The sequence below is a fragment of the Delphinus delphis genome, chromosome 3 (genome assembly GCF_949987515.2).
Source record: "Delphinus delphis chromosome 3, mDelDel1.2, whole genome shotgun sequence".
NCBI classification, from domain to species: domain Eukaryota; kingdom Metazoa; phylum Chordata; class Mammalia; order Artiodactyla; family Delphinidae; genus Delphinus; species Delphinus delphis.
In genome coordinates this window covers 14069744-14089070 of record NC_082685.1, presented here as the reverse complement: position 1 = coordinate 14089070, position 19327 = coordinate 14069744, and the positions used below count along the sequence as shown (strand labels likewise).

The window sequence follows — 19327 nt, the reverse complement described above, 5'->3', positions numbered from 1 at the left end:
GAGATGGAGGAAGATGCAGGCCTTTTGCTAGGGCAGGCTTTCTCGGCCTTGGCACAGTAGACCCCTGGGGCCGTCTCGATCTCTGTGGTGGGGGCCGTCCTGGGCACGGTGGGGGGCAGAACAGCATCCCTGGTTTCCGCCCACCAGCACTACCCTCTCCCTCTCAGTCATGGCAACCCCAAATGTCTCCTACTCACCCTTGTCAGTAAAAGCCACATTTCTGTGATCTCGCAGGGAGAGGCGCATTTCCTTATCCACGAGCGACGTCTCCAGGCTCCTCTTGTCCCCGTCCCAGACCAAGACTCAGGTAAAGCTTTAGGCGGCAGCTCTCACCCCTGAGGGTCCAAGCACCACCAGAAGGGAACGGTGGATAGAATGCATGGTGGCACCGGGACCCACACCTTCCCTCCGGAGAGGGCGCCTGCCTTTGCTTACCCAGCCCCCCCTCCCCTACAGCCTTCTGCAGAAACCATGGACGGGGAGCCCAGCACGAAGAAGCTGGCCATCCAGAAGAAGAAGTCGGGTGACGCATCCTTGGGGACAGATGCTGGGCTGTCCCCAGGCTCCGTCGATTCTAAGTAAGTGTGGGGTTTTGGGGTGTGGGCTCAGGCCACCAGAGGACACCCAGGGTGTCCAGGTCCTCCAGTCCCGGAGCAGTCTGATCTCCTAAGCTGATCACACGTTTCTCACTTTTTTTTTTTTTGGCCACACGGCTTGAAGGATCTTAGTTCCCTGACCAGGATTGAACCTGGGCCCTGGCAGTGAAAGCGCAGAGTCCTAACCACTGAACCACCAGGAAATTCCCATAAGCCGACTGCACTTATATGAAGCTCTTTTGGGGAGACGTTCGCTTAGCAGTTCCGTGAGGAGAAACCCACGCGGAGCTCGGGTTGTGGCCACATTGGGGTGAAATGATTCCCACTGAAACCTAGAGCCAGTGTGGGTCACCTCCTCTGAGGCCACAGACAGACAGTGTCCATTTGGCTGTTTATGGAATGAGAACCAGCTCCCAGCTTCTCCATCCCCACATCCAGGAACCCCTCCTTGGTCCTTAGATAGCAAAAACTGGGCCAAGGCTCTGTCCCCAGAAAGCCTCTGCCACAGTGCTCTGTTCACAGAGCAGAGAGGTTGGGCCCTGGGACGGGGGAGCTTTGACCCAAACTCAGGACGGGAGCCTGAGGACGGTGAGGAACGGGCTGCAGTGGGAGGAGAGAGCCCCCTACTTTCAGGAGACCCCACCACCACAACAAAGTACCACAAACAGGGTGTCTTCAAACAATAGGAGTTTACTCTCTTGTGGTTCTGGAGGCCGGAAGTGTGAAATCAAGGTGTGGGCAGGGCCGTGCTCCCTCCAGAGGATCTCGGGGAGGATCCTTCCTTGCCTCTTCCAGCTTCTGGGGGCTCCAGGCATTCCTTGGCTTGTGGCTGCATCACCCCCCCTCCAATCTCAGCCTCTGTCTTCACATGACATTCGTCTCTCCCCTGTGTCTTCTCTTTTTCTGTCTCTTATAAAGACACTTGTCATGGGCTTTAGAGCGCATCTGGGTAATCCAGGATGACTCAGAATCTTGAGATCCTTCGTTTAGTGTCCTAGTCCATTCGGGCTACTGTAACAAAACACCGCAGACTGACCTGGAGGCTGGCAGTCCAAGATCAAGGTGCCGGCAGATTTGATATCTGATTCATAGACACCTTCTTCTTGCTGTGTCCTCACATGGCGGAAGTGGTGAGGGAGCTCTCTGGGGTCTCTCATGAGGGCATGAATCCCATTCATGATGGCTCCACCCTCGTGACCTAATCAGCTCCCAAAGGCCCCACCTCCCGACACCATCACACTGAGAGTTAGGCTTCAACATACAGATATGGGGGGACACATATTCAGTCCATAGCATTTAGTCACATCTGCAAAGACCATTTTCCCAGATAAGATCATGCTTATAGGCCCTGAGTGTTAGCACATGGACATACCTTTTGGGTGGAGCCACCATTCACCCCATCACATGCCCAGTATCCATAGTACATGATTTGCTATTTATTCTTTGAGGTTTTTTTCCCCTAACCTTGTGCCCTATAAAAGAATCTTGGGGGAGGGGACGGGGGGGGTAATTTTTTTTTTAATGTGAAAATGGGGTCACGCTGTGACATCTGCTCAGCATCTCGCTCTTTTGCCCGACTCCCCTGTCAGTTCACACAGATCAACCGTATTTTTAGTGGCATCCCCTTCCAATGATAACCAAGACAAGGGCTATTTCTCATGACAGTAAGTGGACCCTTGCTTTGGCCTCACATCTGCCTTCACTTCCTGAGGCTTAAGCGGAATCCCTTACTTTGTCCTACAGATCCACGTTTAAGAGACTTTTCCTGCATAAGAACAAGGATAAGAAATACAGCCTGGAGGGCACAGAGGAGACAGAGAACACAGTACCCGGGCAAGTCGTACTGGAAGCCGCTGCCATGAAGAAGAATCTAGAAGGTTGGTCTCCCGCAGCCTCAGGGACAGACAGCAGAGCCACTGGGGCCCCTGAGGACAGTCTCCAGATGGGGCCTTGAGTCAGCTGTGGGCCAAGCCCTGGCTGCAGGGCTTTGGGACTGATCCCCATCCCCGGAGGTGCTCTCTGGCCGCGGACCTCAGTGTGTGACAGCACAGGTCCCTGGTTCTCTGCACTTGTGACCATGCCCCAGAGGCCAACCTGAGTCTTGCCCAGGAACCCACTGCCCTTACCAGCCTCTCCTGCCTCCCACCCCCCTCCCCAGCCCCCTCCAGCCACCAGCACCGCCACGCCGCCGGCGAGAAGCACGCCAAGGAGCCAGGAGGCAAAGGGAAGAAGAACCGGAACCTCAAGATTGGCAAAATCACGGTGTCAGAGAAGTGGCGAGAGTCGGTGTTCCGCAAGATCACCAACGCCAACGAGCTCAAGTACCTGGATGAGTTCCTGCTCAACAAGGTGGGCCAGCCGGGGCCCCGGGCCTCCCCAGAGAGCCTGGCAGTTTTGCAAACCACCTGGCAGTTTTGCAAACCGTCACACCAAGCCTTTATCAGGCGGGAATAGAAAGTCCAGGTCCACGGTTCCAACACACAGAAAGTTCTGGAAACCACACGCTTGTTCCTAAGTTTGGCATCAGCTGCTTTTCTGTAAAACCTGGCAGGGGTTCCCGAGAGGTCGCTTGTAGCCTACATTCATCCTGCTCGGTGGGGATGCTTACGTTTTGCTACAAAATGTGTGTCTTATTATGGGGGCCGCACAGAATGTGTGGAAGCGAGTCACACCTGCATCACCTGATTCTGGGACCCCCGGCCCTGCCGGAATCATCTAGAGCACACGTGCATGTGCACACGTGGGTTGGGCGCCCAGCAGAGGCATTCTGTCCTGCAGTTCCTGCCCAGGAAGTTTGAGATCCGCTGTTGAAAGACACGTGGTTTGCTGTCTCAGAGCGCCCCTTGGGGGCGGTGGCCCACTTTCTCACACACATGAGAAAAAGGAAGCATTAGCCTCCAGAATAATCTTCCAGGCAAGGCACCTGACACACCCGAGTCCTGCCAGGCTGCTCCTGTAGGTCCTGCAACCTTTCCTTGTCCTGCCGCTCAGCTGCAGCTGACCGCGAACAAATTATTTTACTTAGCACACACTGACAAAATGCGTTCAGTTCCAGGCAATGATTGAGCACTTAGCGTGCGAGACAGAGGTGAAGAACTCACAGCCTGCACTCAGGGTATTCATGGCCCCAGCCGCAGGCAATCCCACAGCAAACAGTGTGGTGTCTGAGAGCTTCAGAAGGAGACAGAGGGCTGACAGGGACAGTTAAGGGGTGGAGGCATGGTGAAATGACCAGGCCATTTGAGGCAGCCCCCATCCTGGAGCACAGCCGGGCACTGAGCGCCGGGGTGGGGCGGCAGGAAGGGCCCCAGTTAAACCAGTGTTTCTCAACCAGGGGTGAGTCTGCCCCCAGGGGACACATGGCAACATCAGTAGATGTTTTTGGTCCTCACAAGCTACCAGCATCTGGTGGGGGAGGCCAGGGGTGCTGCTCAACACCCACAGTGAGTGATCCCTGACACATCAGGGTTGGCAAGAGGGCCGCGATGTTTCCCTGCAAGCCCAGGGGAGCCAGGGAAGGACTTGGGATGGGGCAGAGCTATGGCCGCCCAGATGCCCGGCCTGAGGTCACGTGGGGTCAGCACACCTCTCCCTTCCTCTCCAGATAAATGACCTGCGTTCCCAGAAGACTCCCATCGAGAGCTTATTCATCGAAGCCACCGAGAAGTTCCGAAGCAACCTCAAGACCATGTATTCCGTCCCTGTACGTGGAGCCCCAGCCCCAGGGAGGGCCCCCGCGGCAAACCCCGTGCCCTCCCCCGGGCACCCCCGTCTGTCTGTCTCACAGAGGCTCACACCCTGCATTGCCACAGAACGGGAAGATCCACGTCGGCTACAAGGACCTGATGGAGAACTACCAGATCGTCGTGAGCAACCTGGCGGCCGAGCGCGGCGAGAAGGACACCAACCTGGTCCTCAACCTCTTCCAGTCGCTGCTGGACGAGTTCACCCGTGGGCACACCAAGAACGACTTCGAGCCTCCCAAGGTGGGCGCTACCGCTCCAGGCGAGGGAGGGTCCCGGCGCCAGGACGTCGCTGGGGTGGGGGTGTCCCCAGGGGACCCCACACAGAGCTGGCCTTTGTGCTCCCTCACAGCAGAGCAAAGCTCAGAAGAAGAAGCGGAAGCAGGAACGTGCTGTGAGTATGTGTGTTCTCGCGTGCACGTGCACGGGTGTGCGCATGTCTGTGTGTGCACATGTGCACGCGGGCGGGTGTGTGTTTTCCTACTCGGCCTTAAGGGCCCCCGGTCCTGAGATGCCGCAGGCAGCGTCCCCACTGTGCGGCCCCGTGGCCACCTCGTTGGGGGTCCACCTTCCCACTCGGCCCCCCTCCCCCACTGCTGCAGGTCCAGCAGCACAACGGGCACGTGTTCGCCAGCTACCAAGTGAGCATCCCCCAGTCCTGCGAGCAGTGCCTCTCCTACATCTGGCTCATGGACAAGGCCCTGCTCTGCAGCGGTGAGTGCCCCTCGCCCACCGATCGCCCACCGCGCCCCTGACCGCCCCCCCCAGGCCCCCCGACTCCCACTGCACACCCCTTGACCCCCCACCATGTCCCCAACCCCTCACGGTGCACCCGGGCCTTCACCCCAGCTACAGGGTTGATCCTCCCAGAGCACTGCCCCTCACCACAGGGGCAGTAAGGCCGCACCTCACCCACTCAAACGCCCCGCTGTCACGCTGGGGCAGGGGCCGGTCCTCAACTGACCCCCAGGCCCCCCCCCAACTCCGCAGCCTCCCCTCTGCACGCCTACCTGGGCAAGTCACCCTGGGCCGTATCTCCGGGTCTTTGTTCATGCTGCTCTCACTGCCTGAAGTGCTGGCCCCTCCCCCATGTGCCAGGCGAGGCCAGTCAGTCCCCACAGGGACCCTGAGAGCCAGGTGCAGCCCAGGGTGAGCCAGCCGGCCCCCAGTCAGGCAGCCAGGAGGTGGCCAAGGCCGGGTGGGGAGCCAGTCAGCCCCCAGGGGCCCAGGCTGGGTCAGGAGTCCTCTAGCACTGCAGTTTTCCCGCCAGGACCAGTCAGGGTTGGCTTTCTTTTCGGGCCAGGGTAACCTCTCCCCTTGGCCCCTGTGTGAGGAGCAGCCCGCCACTCCGTGTCCATCGTAAATACCCAGGCAGTTGTCACTGTCCTGAGACACGGGGACAGGCGGCCACGGGACCCATGGGTCCCCGATGCGCGTCAGTGACCGCCCTCTCCCCCTCCCCCACCATGACCTCCTAGTGTGCAAGATGACCTGCCACAAGAAGTGTGTGCACAAGATTCAGACCTACTGCTCTTACACAAGTGGGAAGAAGGTGAGCCTGCTGGGGCCGGGAACTCTCCAGAACACCTGGGGGAGGCCGTTCTGAGAGATGTGGAGGAGAAGGGTGCGCTAGGTGCAAGGCCAAGGCTGGGTATCAGGTGGGAGCACGGAGCTGGTGGGAGGGGCTGGTCCCGAAGCAGAGCGCACCCCGGTCCTGTCAGAGCCCCCAGAGGGCCCCCCAAAGCTGGGGCCAGGCTTGTGTGTGCACCCCAGGCCTTGGCCCTGCTCTTCCCCCCTCCAGGTGGAAGGAAACCCCTACCCTGCACGAGGGAGGCGGGGTCCTACGGGCTGGCACAAGCCAGGATCAGCTGGGCGGAGGGGACTGTGGTACTTCACACAGGGACCCCCTGCCAGCAGCCATCCGGGGACCTCCACAGCCCGGCACCTCTGGCAGCCGTGCAAGAGAGGACGAGGAGCACGGGGGGTGGCGGCCACAGAGGAAGCCGGGCTGAGGGGGGCGGGTGACAGGGAGGACAACCAGCCCAGGCCTGACCCTCACCCCCATCCCCGTCGTCGCAGATCGAGCCAGGCACTGAGCCGGGCCACTTTGGCGTGTGCGTGGACAGCCTGACCAGCGACAAGGTCTCAGTGCCCATCGTGCTGGAGAAGCTTCTGGAACACGTGGAGATGCACGGCTTGTACACCGAGGGCCTCTACCGCAAGTCGGGTGCCGCCAACCGCACGAGGGAGCTCCGGCAGGCGCTGCAGACAGGTGGGTGCTGCGGACAGGTAGGTGTCAAGGGCAGGAGGGCACCGCGTGGGGCTCCAGGCTCGGCCCTCCTGCCTTCCCCGAGCTCACCGGCTGCCGCGCCCTCCCCGCAGACCCCACGGCAGTCAAACTGGAGAACTTTCCCATCCACGCCATCACCGGGGTGCTCAAGCAGTGGCTGCGGGAGCTGCCCGAGCCCCTCATGACCTTCGCCCAGTACGGCGACTTCCTCCGCGCCGTCGGTGAGTCCCACTGTGGCGAGAGCCGGCAGGTTGGTCGAGGTCGGGGCTCAGAGCCTCGAGCACGTGCTGTGGCCAGTCAGGGAGGACGGACCCCCGTGCCCCCAGCTGAGAAACCGGGCCCCAGACAGTGGGAGGCTCCCCGGTGCCCTGGGGCCTGTCGGGTGAGGGCCGCAGGGAGCTGACCCCCAGGACCCTCCTAGAGCTGCCAGAGAAGCAGGAGCAGCTGGCCGCCATCTACGCCGTCCTGGAGCACCTACCAGAAGCCAACCACAACTCTTTGGAGAGGCTCATCTTCCACCTGGTCAAGCAAGTGCCTGCCGTCCTCTTGCCCCGTTCTCTGGGGGGTGGGGTCCCAGCAAGAGCCACCCCACGGCGTTCCCCGGGCTGGCGTTCTCTGGTGGCTCCACACCAGGACGTGAGCCCATACTGGGGGGTCCAGAAGGGGGCCCCCGGCTTCTTCGTGGCGCCTCTCCACCCTGCAGGAGCGAGCGTTTCTCACCTCCCGGCTGCAGCAGCACTTTCCCGGGATCTGGACTCTGGCCTTGGGGCTCCCTGTGGCCACCCCCTAACTGCCGCTCGCTCCACAGGGTGGCCCTGCTTGAGGACGTGAACCGAATGTCACCCAGCGCACTGGCCATCATCTTTGCGCCCTGCCTCCTGCGCTGCCCCGACAACTCGGACCCGCTAACCAGCATGAAGGACGTCCTCAAAATCACCACGTGAGTACCAGGACCGGCTGGCCGCCACCCCGCAACATGCACTCGGGGCAGCCGAGCCAGGGATCCCACAAACGAAAGAGGAGAGCCCTCTCCAGAATCCTGGGACTGGCCTGGCCTCGGTAGCGTGTAAATGTGCCTGCAGAGGAAAGTCTAGAAGAACACAGCCCGATCACAACGGCCCCGGGAGGTGTCCTGAGCACTGGGGTCCTGGGTAAACTTCGTTTGGTCTCCCCACCCTTCTTTCTCTTCTAATGAACACACGTGACTTTTGTACTAAAACCGAACTTCTAATGAAGTCTGCACGTGCGCTGGCTGCTGTGAGCGGCGAGCAGGGCTCTTCTGACAGACGAGGGACAGGAAGCAGCCTGGCCTCCTGGTGGCATCGTAGGGCTCACACATGCCCAGACCCAGGTGGAGACCTGGCAGCATCTCCTCAAGCAGCAAGAGCATCACTTCTGAGTTCTCTTGAGGGTGAAAAACCAAAAAAGGGGAGAAATCCCTCATCTTCTGTCCAGGGTGAGGGGCAGGTGGTGAATCCCCACATTCCCAGCCTCTGGGAGCAGTGAGAGCCTGCAGCAAACAGAAGCGGTTGTCTCAAGGTTCCTTCTTCCCCACAAACGATCTTTGAAAGTTCTCAGAAAGTGCTTCAAAAAAAAAAAAAAGTTCTCAGAAAGTGCCTCAAGGGAATTCCCTGGTGGTCCAGCAGTTAGGACTCTGTGCTCCCAATGCAGGGGGCCCAGGTTCGATCCCTGGTCAGGGAACTAGATCCCACACGCATGCCACAACTAAGATCCCACGTGCCGCAACTGAGACCCGATGCAGCCAAATAAATAAATTTTTTTTAGAAAGCACGAAAAACAGGAAGTGCCTCAAAAGAACTCAGAAAGGGACTTCCCTGGTGGTCCAGTGGTTAGGACTCCGTGCGTCCACTGCAGGGGGCACGGGTTCGATCCCTGATTGGGAAATTAAGATCCCGCATGCCTCGCAGCACACCCAAAATATAAAAATTAATTAAGAGAAAAAAAAAAAACTCAGAAGGTCAGCAGACATCCATCACTAAAAGGACAGTGTTTAGACTTCGAGTTGTAAAAATAAGAACCTGTCACCCAAGGCGGTTTCAGGAGGCAAAGCACGGGAAGGCCTGAGGGCTACGCCTGACAGTGCACACCCCACACCCCGGGCCACACTCAAGAGATCAGTGAACAGCTGCTGGTAGGCAGAGTGGAGGAGAGTCCAGTGTGGCCCTGACATCACCTGGGCAGCGGTATGCTGTTGACGGATTTGCTTCCAGCATGTTTTTTCTTATGTGGTCATGACAATGGGAAACCTGAGTCATGACTGCCTCTTCATCCAGTCTGAGTCCATCCGGTCCCACCACACCCTCCCTGCCTCGGTACTGACCACTGAGGCTGGCCCTGACCACTGAGCACATGTGCCTTGGGTCACAGTGCAGTTTTAGAGCCCTTGGGGCCAGCTGCCTGCAGCCCCTGGGACAAATCACCCCACCTCCATGGTACTGTACTTCCTCCTTCAAACGAGGAGGCTTATTAAGACAAGGATTCAGGCTCAGAGAGGTGGGGTGAGCTACACGAGGTCACACAGTGAGTGAACTGGGGCCACGATGGGAGCCACAGCCATGTCCGTGGCCCTGCCTGGTCTCTGGGTCTCTGTCTCAGCCACCATGCCCCAGTCTCGGGCCAGCATCTCCGTAGATGCAGGCCCCCATGCTGACCGTACCCCCCAAGGCGGTAGCTGAGTCGCCTTCTCCACAGGTGCGTGGAGATGCTGATCAAAGAACAGATGAGGAAGTACAAAGTGAAGATGGAGGAGATCACCCAGCTGGAGGCTGCTGAGAGCATCGCCTTCCGGAGGCTCTCTCTTCTGCGACAAAACGCTGTGAGCAACGCAGGGTGGGACTTCGGTGGGGGCGGGGCCGCCGAAGTGGGAGTGGGGACCGGTGGGCGGGGTTTGGACATTGGGCGGGGTCTCACTTATCCGTCCAGCACACTCTCCCAGCACACCCTGGGCCACCGGCAGCCTGACCTGGGGCCTCGTGGCAGCATGTTTAGGGGCTGATTCCTCACCTCGGCCAAAAGACCACCATCCTAGCTCAGCCTCAAGGCCAGCTGCCGCTCTCAGCAGTGGGGGTCCTGTCACCTACTTGGTGGTGGTCCTGGTCATCCTCCAGCCATGTCCCGGGCTGACCTGGGCCCCGCCCACAGGGGAACGTTGCCACAGCAGAAGTGGCCTCACAGTGGGGGGTAGAGGGATAAGGGACCCGTCCCCGGGCTCCTGTGGGAGGATCCTGTCCTTGTCCCGACAGTCAGACGTGGCCTTATGCTCATGACTAGCGCCTGTGCCCTGGTCATGGCCCTGTGTGGTCACCCACTCTTCATCTCTCCCCCAGCCCTGGCCTCTCAAACTGGGGTTTTCGTCTCCTTATGAGGGGGTCCTGGTATGTACACGTACGGTGGGTCCTCCTCGCATGTCTCCCAGTGCGGTGCATGCTGGGGTTCCTCTCAACCCCTAGGGTCCTCGTAGGATAGACCGAGCGTGTCCTAACCTTCTGGAAGTGCATGCTGGGGGAAACCCATTGCCTGTTGATTGCCTGTGAAGATGACTAATGAACCACGTGCCGGCCGCTCGGTCCCTGCATGATCCCCGGAGAAGCCTCTCTAAGCCTAGCCACCCATGTCAGAACTAACCTCCCCCAGAGCTGCTTGCACCACCCTCTCTCCAGCCACAAGCACTGACCCCACCCACACAGAGGGGCTGGCCAGACCTGCCGCTTCTCTTTGCAGATCAAGAACCCCAAGACCCGGATGAGCAGCAGCGGTGGCCTGGAGGAGCTGGGGGTGCTGCCAGAGGAGGAAGTGGCCGGCGGTGAAGAGGATCGTGAGAAAGAGATCCTAATTGAGCGGATCCAGTCCATCAAGGAGGAGAAGCAAGTGTCTCTCCGAACCCTTGCCACACTCGGCCGCCCTGTCCAGCCCCCATCCACTGCCCCCCCCACCACTATACGGAATCTGGCTGTTAGGAAGCTAATGGGCTAGGCCCAGTCCCACGGTCCAGTGCCCACCTCACGGGGTGCTGCTGTCCTAAAACACAGCCTAAGCTCGTTAAACCCCTGGCTTGACCACAGGGAATCACAGCGGCCCATAGGGAGAGAAGGGAAACAGACGGGTGATGCCTGAACTTTGTCTTAAAGTTGGCCTTAGCTAGGGCGATCCACCAGTTTGTTGTCCGGTCAAGATGGAAGTATGAACGGAGATGCTGTTTAAAAATTATGCCAGGAGAACAGGTGTAATCCAGGCCCCCTGGGCATCCTAGTCTTAGGAATAGGGTAGGGCACTCCAGGCAGCGGGAACAACGTGTGCAAAGGTCCTGAGGCAGGAGCCCCTCACTAGCTGAGTACTAGGCCAGATGCCTGGCTTCCCTCAGCAGCCTGACACCTTCCTCACATGACCTTCACTGAGTCAGGGGCATTTTGGGCCAGGTGTGCTTTCGGGGTTGGGTTTTGGGTGCTGGGAGCAGGGGGTCCCCTCCAGGACCAGGATGACCTACTCTGTCCCCTACTGGCCTGGCACTTTTCCGTGGGGGCAGTCTTCCACCATGGAACAGCCTTGGACACTGTGACCCTCTCATCCCCAGGGAGGACATCACGTACCGGCTGCCAGAGCTGGACCCTCGGGGCTCCGATGAAGAGAACCTGGACTCAGAGACATCAGCTAGCACCGAGAGCCTGTTGGAAGAGCGGGCTGGGCGGGGGGCCTCGGAAGGTCAGTATTAAGGTAGCGTCTGCTTTTCTCCTTCCCATGTCCACACCCAGCAGGCCCCCGGGCGAGGGTCCGTCTGCCGGCCCTGAAGCTGCAGTAACCCTGCCATCTGTCTCTCAAAAGGGCCCCTCGCGCCTGCTCTCCCCTGCCCCAGCGCACCCACCCCGAGCCCCCTCCCCGAGGCGGCCGCCCCTCCTCGACGAAGGCCGTCGTCCTTCATGACGGTTAGAGTGAAGACCCCCCGGCGGACCCCCATCATGCCCACGGCCAACATCAAGCTCCCGCCCGGCCTGCCCTCCTATCTCCCTGGCCGGGCACCAGGTGCCCAGGAAGCTGCCACCCCGGTGAGGCGCCGAGAGCCACCTGCTCGCCGCCCAGACCAGGTACACTCTGTGTATATCACACCCGGCACTCACCTGCCCACTCAGGGCCCTCAGGAGCCCCTGGACAAGGACGACCGGCCACCTGGGACCAAGCGGAGGTACTCGGACCCCCCAACCTACTGCCTGCCCCCTGCCTCGGGCCAGGCCAATGGCTGAGGGCCCACAGCTGTCAGAGTCCGCAAATCCAAGGACGGCCCGGTGCCAGAGCTGGGTGCCAGAGCTCCAGAGCCAGCATTCAGTGGTCTGAGAAGGATCCGGAATGAAAAACTCCAAGAGCGATGTGAGGTGGGCACCAACTCCAAGTGAGTGCAGGCAGGGAGAGGCCGGCTGAGGCCCGGCTGCCCTTGCTGAGCCCCTACATCGCACAGAGTTGCCCGCCCAGAGCACTGAATCATGGCGGGCAGCCTGGCATCTCCCAGCTCCCCTTTTGTACGTTTTTCTGGTCACTGTTTCTTTGGGCGTGGTTTACATAACTTTAAACTGTAACAGCCTTAACAGAAGACCAAATTGTTTTTTTATATGTGTATGTACAAACTTTTATATTAACGCCCTGCATCTCCCTTATAACCTGGACATGAGTCTTCAGAGTAAAGGCCACACAGCCGCGAAGCTTTGGAGGCTCAGACCCACACTGAGGGACAGCTCGGGGGACAGTCTGAGGGCTAGGACCTTGCACGAGAGGTTTGGACGCTTGTGGCCCCTGACTGCCCCAAGTCTGTCTTGGACTCGTATTCTGGCCCGGCAGTGGCCACCTGGCCGGTGGCATTCGAGGGAACAGTGAGCCTTCCGTAGTGATCAAGACTGTTGGCTGGAGCCAGGACACGAGGTGGTAGGCAGCCTCCACTCCAGGCACCACAGACCTCACATCCCAGGGAGACTCGAAGGTGGCCATCACTCCTTGGTCCACTGTGCCCTGGACACAGGAGGCTGGAGGAGGCCACCCTTGGCACTGCCCGCCCCATGTGGCAGAACAGGAGCCCGCAACTCAGGACCACTCATGGGTGGGGAGGGCAAGGCCTGGAGTTGTATGTCCCTACAAGTCTACAGTGACAGCCTGGACATCTGGCATCTCCGGAGCGGGGCTCCCCTCCTGGGCTCAGCCCACTCTCCAGACACCTGGACACATGGCCCCAGACCTGGAACAAGAGGCACCCACAGGCCATGTGAAATTAAAAAAAAAGTGCCTGAGAAGTGTCTGCATGCAGTTCCTATTCAGGCCAGCTCCAGGCTGAAAAAGCAGGGGTTGGCAGGTGGGGGTCAGCCCTGCGGCCTCAGCCAAGAGGGGTACAGGGCAGAGATTGGGCCCCTTGCCTGGAAGGAGCTGCCTTGTTCCTCCAACCGACTTTGCTGTTTGTTTGCTGGAATTTCACACATACTTTTCACACAAGGGATGTGGGCTTTGCTGGAAGTTCTTTTTATTGATCCAGAAAGCTGGGAAAGCAGGCAGCTCCTGGCAGAGCCACATTCAGTGAGGAGAGCCTGCTGTCCTGGGAGCTGCCTCCTGTCACACCTAGCCTCTCCCCAGCTGGGGCTTAAATGTCAACTGATGGGGCCATCCGCCGTGGGTGGGGTGTGGGGAGTCAGTCCTGGTGGACCCACTACAACCAGAAGCAACACTACCACCACCACCACCCCCAACCACCACAGAAGAGCTCCCAGGTTACAACCAGCTGGGCAGTTGTGGGAACTGGCTGGCAGGTGGGTCCTTTGGGGCGGGGGAGATGGAGACCATGACAAACCGGAGTTTCAGTGGCACATGCAAGGAAGAGTTGGTGGGCTAGTCCAAGGCCACACAGCTGGGGTGGGGCGGGGCTGGGATTCAGACCCTGCCCTGTCTGCCTGTAGAGCCCCCCTTTATCAACACCCTGAGTTTGGTCTCATCCATGGTACGTTACAGGGCACCAGGCCCACCGGTGTGACCTGGACACAGGTGACCTGAAAGATGGGGAGATGGTTAAGGGCTGCATGCCAGGCTTCAGTCCCTGTGAAGCCCCCATCCTCACCCTGTCCACTCCAGGAGGGAGGACTCGAACAAGGGGCCTTGGCTTCCTGGGGACAAAGTGGGGGGGTTCTGTCCATGGGGGTCTGGGCATTGGGGGTGACCTCTCACTCCCAGGTTTAGCCCATGTCACTGCCACACTGCCGGTTTCCCAAGGGAGGAGACAGGTCCAGAAAAACTTAAGAAATTCGTAGAAGGCCACGGTGGGAGGTGGAGTCAGAGTCAGGGCTGGGACGGGATATCACAGCTGCAAAAGTTTGGAAATCATAGCCCGTTAAGTCTCGGATTCCTAAATCCCAGGTCAGAGCCTCTCCCCCAGGAGAATCTCCCCCAGGCTACCTGGATGCGGAAGAGCTCAGTGTGGGAAGAACCCAGAAAGGAGTGGGGAGCGGGGGAGGAATTTTGAGCAGGGGTAAGTAATGAGCATGTCACGCGTTGCACGTGGGCCTGAAACGAAGGACTCGACCCTTTCAGCCCTTCCGGAAGGGTTAAGATGCTCGCGAGGATTAGCAAGCGATTGAGTCCTGAGTAAATACGGACTGGATGGCGCCTCTAATTGAAACAAGACAAGACTGAAAGAGCAAACGCCCAAACAAGAACGAGAGAGCCCCAAATAAGAATGAGAGCGCAAACCGGGAACTTCCGCCCGGAAGGAGGCCAATGAAAGACACTTCCGCCATCTCTTAAGATGGCGCCGGCGGAAGAGGCGGGTAACCGCTGGGTGGTGATGGCAGCGTCGAGGCTGGAGCTGAACCTGGTGCGGCTGTTGTGCCGCTGTGAGGCGATGGCAGCGGAGAAGCGGGACCCGGACGAGTGGCGTCTAGAAAAGGTGAGGGAAGCCCGTGTGTCCGCGTACAGCCCGAATCCCGGAGGGTGGTCCCCGCAGCCGGAGGCCACCGGGCCCGACTCCCCCACCCCGCCAGCCAATGAGGCCACGCCGCTTCCGGTTGGCTCCGCCACGTCCGTTTGCGCTGCTCCCCCGCCTCCTCCCTGGGGCCCAGCTGGTCCCGCCTCCTTGATACTTGGCTCCTCCCGTTCCAGCCCCGCCCCCGACCTGGCCCCGCCCCTTGGTGGCTTTAATCCCTTTGAGCCCGACGGTGGTGGGGGGCACTGGGCTGACACCCCACTTTTCGTCCCCAGTATGTGGGAGCCCTCGAGGACATGCTGCAGGCCCTGAAGGCACAGGCGAGGTGAGTGCAGGCGGCCACAAGTGTTCAAATCCGGGGCAGGGAGTAGAGTCCGGAATCCCTGGTCTCCAGTCCCTCCCTGCTAAGACCCTTCCCTGAACTGGGGACAGTGGGCAGGTTTTCTGTTTCCTCTTTTCCCCTTCCAGCAAACCGGCCTCCGAGGTGATCAATGAATATTCTCGCAAGGTAGATTTTCTGAAGGGGATGCTGCAGGCAGAGAAGCTAGTGAGTAAGGGGCACCTCTGTCTCCTCAGCCTTCATCATGCTCATCTGGGACCTGCCCCTCTGGTGACCCCTCTGCCCTCTTCTGCAGACCTCCTCCTCAGAGAAGGCACTAGCCAACCAGTTCCTGGCCCCTGGCCGAGTACCAACTACAGCCAGGGAACGGGTACCTGCCACGAAGACAGTACACCTACAGTCACGGGCACGGTACACCAGTGAGATGCGGAGTGAGCTGCTAGGAACGGTAGGGCTCCCTCCCTGGTCCCTGGGAAGCTTTGGTTGGGGACAGGAGTTCAGTGCCTGGGGGTGGCCAGAACAACAAATACTGTCAGGTGCAGGGATCCTAGGGGGCCCAACAGACTCTGCCCTGGACCATCAGAGAAAGCTTCCCAACAGAGAGGCACTGCAGCCAGGGCTTTGCTAGATGAATAAGAGTTTTGGTTCAAGGCAAAAATGGCACATCTCTGCTTAAGCCCCAGAGTTGGCCAGAGTAAGGTTTGGCCCCTGCCTCACCACACACAGATGAGTTTTTTCATCTGTAAAATAGGATGACAAATGCCTCTATGAGCACTTTATGTGGATCAGCTAAACCCTGCAAAATATGAGCTATTGTTTTCAGTTTAAAGATGAGAAAACTGGGCTTCCCTGGTGGCGCAGTGGTTGAGAGTCCGCCTGCCGATGCAGGGGACACGGGTTCGTGCCCCGGTCCGGGAAGATCCCACATGCCACGGAGCGGCTGGGCCCGTGAGCCATGGCCGCTGAGCCTGCGCATCCGGAGCCTGTGCTCCGCAACGGGAGAGGCCGCAGCAGTGAGAGGCCCGCGTACCGCCAAAAAAAAAAAGATGAGAAAACTGAGGCTCAGAGGGCACAGGACTTGTCCAGGGTCCTGACTGAGGGTGGGGAGTTTCTGGGAGCAGAGAGAACAGAACAGGTCTGGGGGCATGGCAAGGTGGGTGACTTCGTGCCTCTCCTTTTTTCCCACAGGACTCTAGTGAAGGTGAGTCATCCTGAGCAGAACAGGACTCAAGGCCTGGGACAGACATGTGTCCTTGCTGCCCCACACCTCACGCCTAACCTGGCTCCCACAGGGTCTTCCACAGCCCAGGGAGAGTGTGTCCAGGGGCATTACCGGGTTATGCTTGGAAGCGGTGCTAGGACAGAGGAGCGGCCCCCAGAGGAAACAAAGTTGGACACTCCCAGCCCAAGGGGCCAAGGCTGGCTAGAGGGAAGGACTTGGGACCTGGGGGAGCCCAAATGAGGAAAACTTCCTAGAAGGGAATACTCTGAAGCCTGATCAGGAGCCCGCCCACTGGGGAGCAGACAAGATGAGAAACGGCATTATGAGTAGCAGACACATCCCAGGCAGTGGTCAGGAAGCTGGAAAACAACAAACCAATTCTCTCCTTCTTCCTGCTTGGCCTGTTTTGCTTCCAGAGCCTGAACTGGATGTGAGGAAGAGAATGTGAGTATCTTCAGCCCTTGGGCAGCACTGGGGGCAGGGGAGTTGGACAGACCTTGGGCCACTAAAGCGTCACCACGAAGCATCTAAACCACCAATCAGGGAATTCCCCAGCAGTCCAGCGGTTAGGACTCCATGCTCTCACTGCCAAGGGCCCGGGTTCAATCCCTGGTCAGGGAACTAAGATCCCACAAGATGTGCAGCGTGGCCAAAAATTTAAATTAAAATTAAATTAAAATTAAAAAAATAAACCACCAATCAAAGGCCACTTCTGAGGATGCTCTTCCCAGAAACCAAGGCAAAAAAGGGGAAACAGCCCCAAGCAGGGCAGCAGTGGCTGGAACCACAACCTCTGGGTTCCTTGAGAACGTGTTCGTTTCTTCCCTCCTCCCCCCACCACCCCTCCTACCCACCTGTCTATCCATCTGTGGGGTCAGTGGGGTCGCAGGGCCCAGGCCAGGGGATGAGAAGCAGTCAGCAGCCGAGCTAGACCTCGTCCTGCAGCGACACCAGAACCTCCAGGAGAAGCTGGCGGAGGAGATGCTAGGCCTGGCACGGAGCCTCAAGACCCACACACTGGCTGCCCAAAGTGTCATCAAGAAGGACAACCAGGTATGAGGACTCTGGGAACTCTAAAGCTTCTGCCCTGGGGCGTCAGAGAAGGCTTCCCAGCAGAAGGTCTCTATGGCTGGGGCTTCAATGGATGAATAGGAGTTTGGTAGAAGGCAAAAATGGCATTCCCAGCAGAGGAAACAGCACTGGCAAGGGCCAAGAGGTGTAGATTTGCTCCAGTGCAGTAGGAAGAGGCCACACTTGGACCCAGTCCTGTTGACATTCTCCCCACCTCACCCTCAGACCCTGTCGCACTCACTCAAGATGGCCGACCAGAACCTGGAGAAGCTGAAGACAGAATCTGAGCGGCTGGAGCAGCACACACAGAAGTCAGTCAACTGGCTGCTCTGGGCCATGCTTATCATCGTCTGCTTCATCTTCATCGGCATGATCCTCTTCATCCGTATCATGCCCAAACTCAAATAAAGACCTGGCCTGGCCCGCCTCACCTGTCCTCTCTCTGCCCTCCACCCCTGTCCAGGGGAACCTTTGGGGTGGGCAACTTGATGGGAAGGCCCTTGGTGCCCCTGAGAGCCACAGAGAGCACATGAACAGGGGAGGAAGGATGTCAGGCTGGGGGGGGCGGGGGAGGAGGATAGTGCCTCAGCAAACCTACCTCCCGTTCCCCCCTGGTACCTACCTCACACTGGACAAGGCAGGGCCCCTAGAGGCCCCACGAGCTCCCAATCTGATAGAGCCAGAGTCAAACACATACCTGTGGGGTCAGAGTAAGGTCTGGAGGGTGGGGGAGGAGTGGGGCCATGCGTGGAGGCCAGCTTGGAGGAGGGGTGTCAGTGCTGGGCCTTCCTTGGGATTGAAGGTGATAATTCAGAGACAAGGCTTAGCCCACCCACTGCCACAGCCTAAGATCTTAGGACATTGCAGATGCTTCACATAGTCATTCAGCAAACACATGAGAATCAGTGGAGACCCTGCCCTGCCCAGGTCATAGTCTGATCACTTCAGACAAGAACTGGGTGGGCATTGGAGTTGGGACCCTGGAAGGGATTATTGAGCATGAGTCCAGGGGAATTGTGGGTCCTGGGCTCTGCTTACCCCCACTCCAGATGTCATTGGCAAAGTCTGTCAGGGGGGTGACTGAGGGAGCTTGGGAAGGAAGAGTGGACAGGAGGTGTCTGTCCCAAACCATGGGAGCATGACATGCATGGAGTTGCCCATGTGGACCCCACCCCCAAAACCACCAGGAAGAGCTTTTAAAAACTCTAGTGGCAGTTTTTAAAGCTTTTCTGAAAGCTCTAGTGGCAACTTTTAAAAACTAGATCATAAGAAGGAGGCTCGTGCTTGTGACTCAGGGATGGTTCATTATTAGGAAGCATTAGTGGCCACATTAATGCACCAGGAAACAAAAATCAAAGGGTGAAATGGTACTTTGTACTGTTCACAGCATCCATTACTCAAAGTCTCTTAATTAAAAATAAGGAATAGATGGATGTTTTCCTCATTGAACTGAAAAACCTCAAGCCAAAGGCAGTGTTGAGTTTAACGGGCAAATACTCAAAGTTTTGCCATCAAAGTGAAGAAAGTGAGGTGGGGATGGGGGGATGCCCACGGTCCACCCACCCCCTCACTTGATTTAATATTGTCTGGAGATGCTAGTCAATGAAACTAGACAAGAAAAAGAAATGAAATTTTAAAATGAGAAAAGAGGTAAAATTATTTGTAGATAATGCAACTGTCTATATAAAATATCCAAGCAAACTAACAAAAAGCTATTTCAATAAAAGAATTTAGTAAACCAGCAAGGGACTTAATGAATATTTAAATTAGTTTACTATATGCAAAAAAAATAGCTGCAAAATATATTGGAAGATCCCATTTATAATAGTAAAAGATACACTATCTGGTTAAATTAACATCCTTGATATACAGAAAGCTCCTAAAAATCAAAAAGAAAGAAAAAAAAAAAGACTTGCAGGAAATAGGAAAAGAAATACAAATGGTTTCTGAATTTTTTCACACACCATATTAGATTAGGCAAGATTTAAAACTTTGAAAATACACTTACAGGAAACTGATACCATTGAGGTTGCAAAGGTTGTGGGAAAACCAGCTGATTAGAGCATCAATGGCACAACCTCACTGAGGAAAAACTTGACAGT

The 19327-nt window shown here is 57.8% G+C and overlaps 2 protein-coding genes across 6 annotated transcripts in view; both read left to right on the top strand.

Moving 5' to 3' along the window:
- Positions 1-12246, top strand: part of MYO9B (myosin IXB) — an 89024-nt gene extending 76778 nt beyond the window's left edge. For all 4 annotated transcript variants that reach the window (XM_060008097.1, XM_060008096.1, XM_060008098.1 and 1 more), the window contains 18 exons: positions 235-307; positions 457-578; positions 2340-2473; positions 2755-2945; positions 4201-4299; positions 4409-4582; positions 4692-4733; positions 4942-5053; positions 5818-5891; positions 6419-6611; positions 6722-6850; positions 7051-7156; positions 7438-7569; positions 9342-9465; positions 9977-10024; positions 10371-10513; positions 11221-11348; positions 11469-12246. In XM_060008097.1, the coding sequence (XP_059864080.1) occupies positions 235-307; positions 457-578; positions 2340-2473; positions 2755-2945; positions 4201-4299; positions 4409-4582; positions 4692-4733; positions 4942-5053; positions 5818-5891; positions 6419-6611; positions 6722-6850; positions 7051-7156; positions 7438-7569; positions 9342-9465; positions 9977-10024; positions 10371-10513; positions 11221-11348; positions 11469-11884 (2440 nt within the window). In that variant the 3' untranslated portion in view covers positions 11885-12246. The remainder of the gene's footprint in view (positions 1-234; positions 308-456; positions 579-2339; positions 2474-2754; positions 2946-4200; positions 4300-4408; positions 4583-4691; positions 4734-4941; positions 5054-5817; positions 5892-6418; positions 6612-6721; positions 6851-7050; positions 7157-7437; positions 7570-9341; positions 9466-9976; positions 10025-10370; positions 10514-11220; positions 11349-11468) is intronic.
- Positions 12247-14327: 2081 nt separating this feature from the next.
- On the top strand, positions 14328-17647 carry USE1 (unconventional SNARE in the ER 1). 2 transcript variants are annotated; one of them, XM_060008100.2, is made up of 8 exons: positions 14328-14556; positions 14868-14917; positions 15061-15100; positions 15228-15380; positions 16121-16133; positions 16571-16598; positions 17033-17207; positions 17451-17647. In XM_060008100.2, the coding sequence occupies exons 1-8, from the start codon at positions 14416-14418 to the stop codon at positions 17631-17633; spliced, it is 783 nt and encodes a 260-aa protein (XP_059864083.1). In that variant the 5' UTR covers positions 14328-14415; the 3' UTR covers positions 17634-17647. The 2 variants fall into 2 exon arrangements, with proteins under 2 accessions (XP_059864083.1, XP_059864082.1); XM_060008099.2 differs by having other exon boundaries at positions 14333-14556; positions 15061-15139.
- The last annotated feature ends 1680 nt before the right edge of the window (positions 17648-19327 follow it).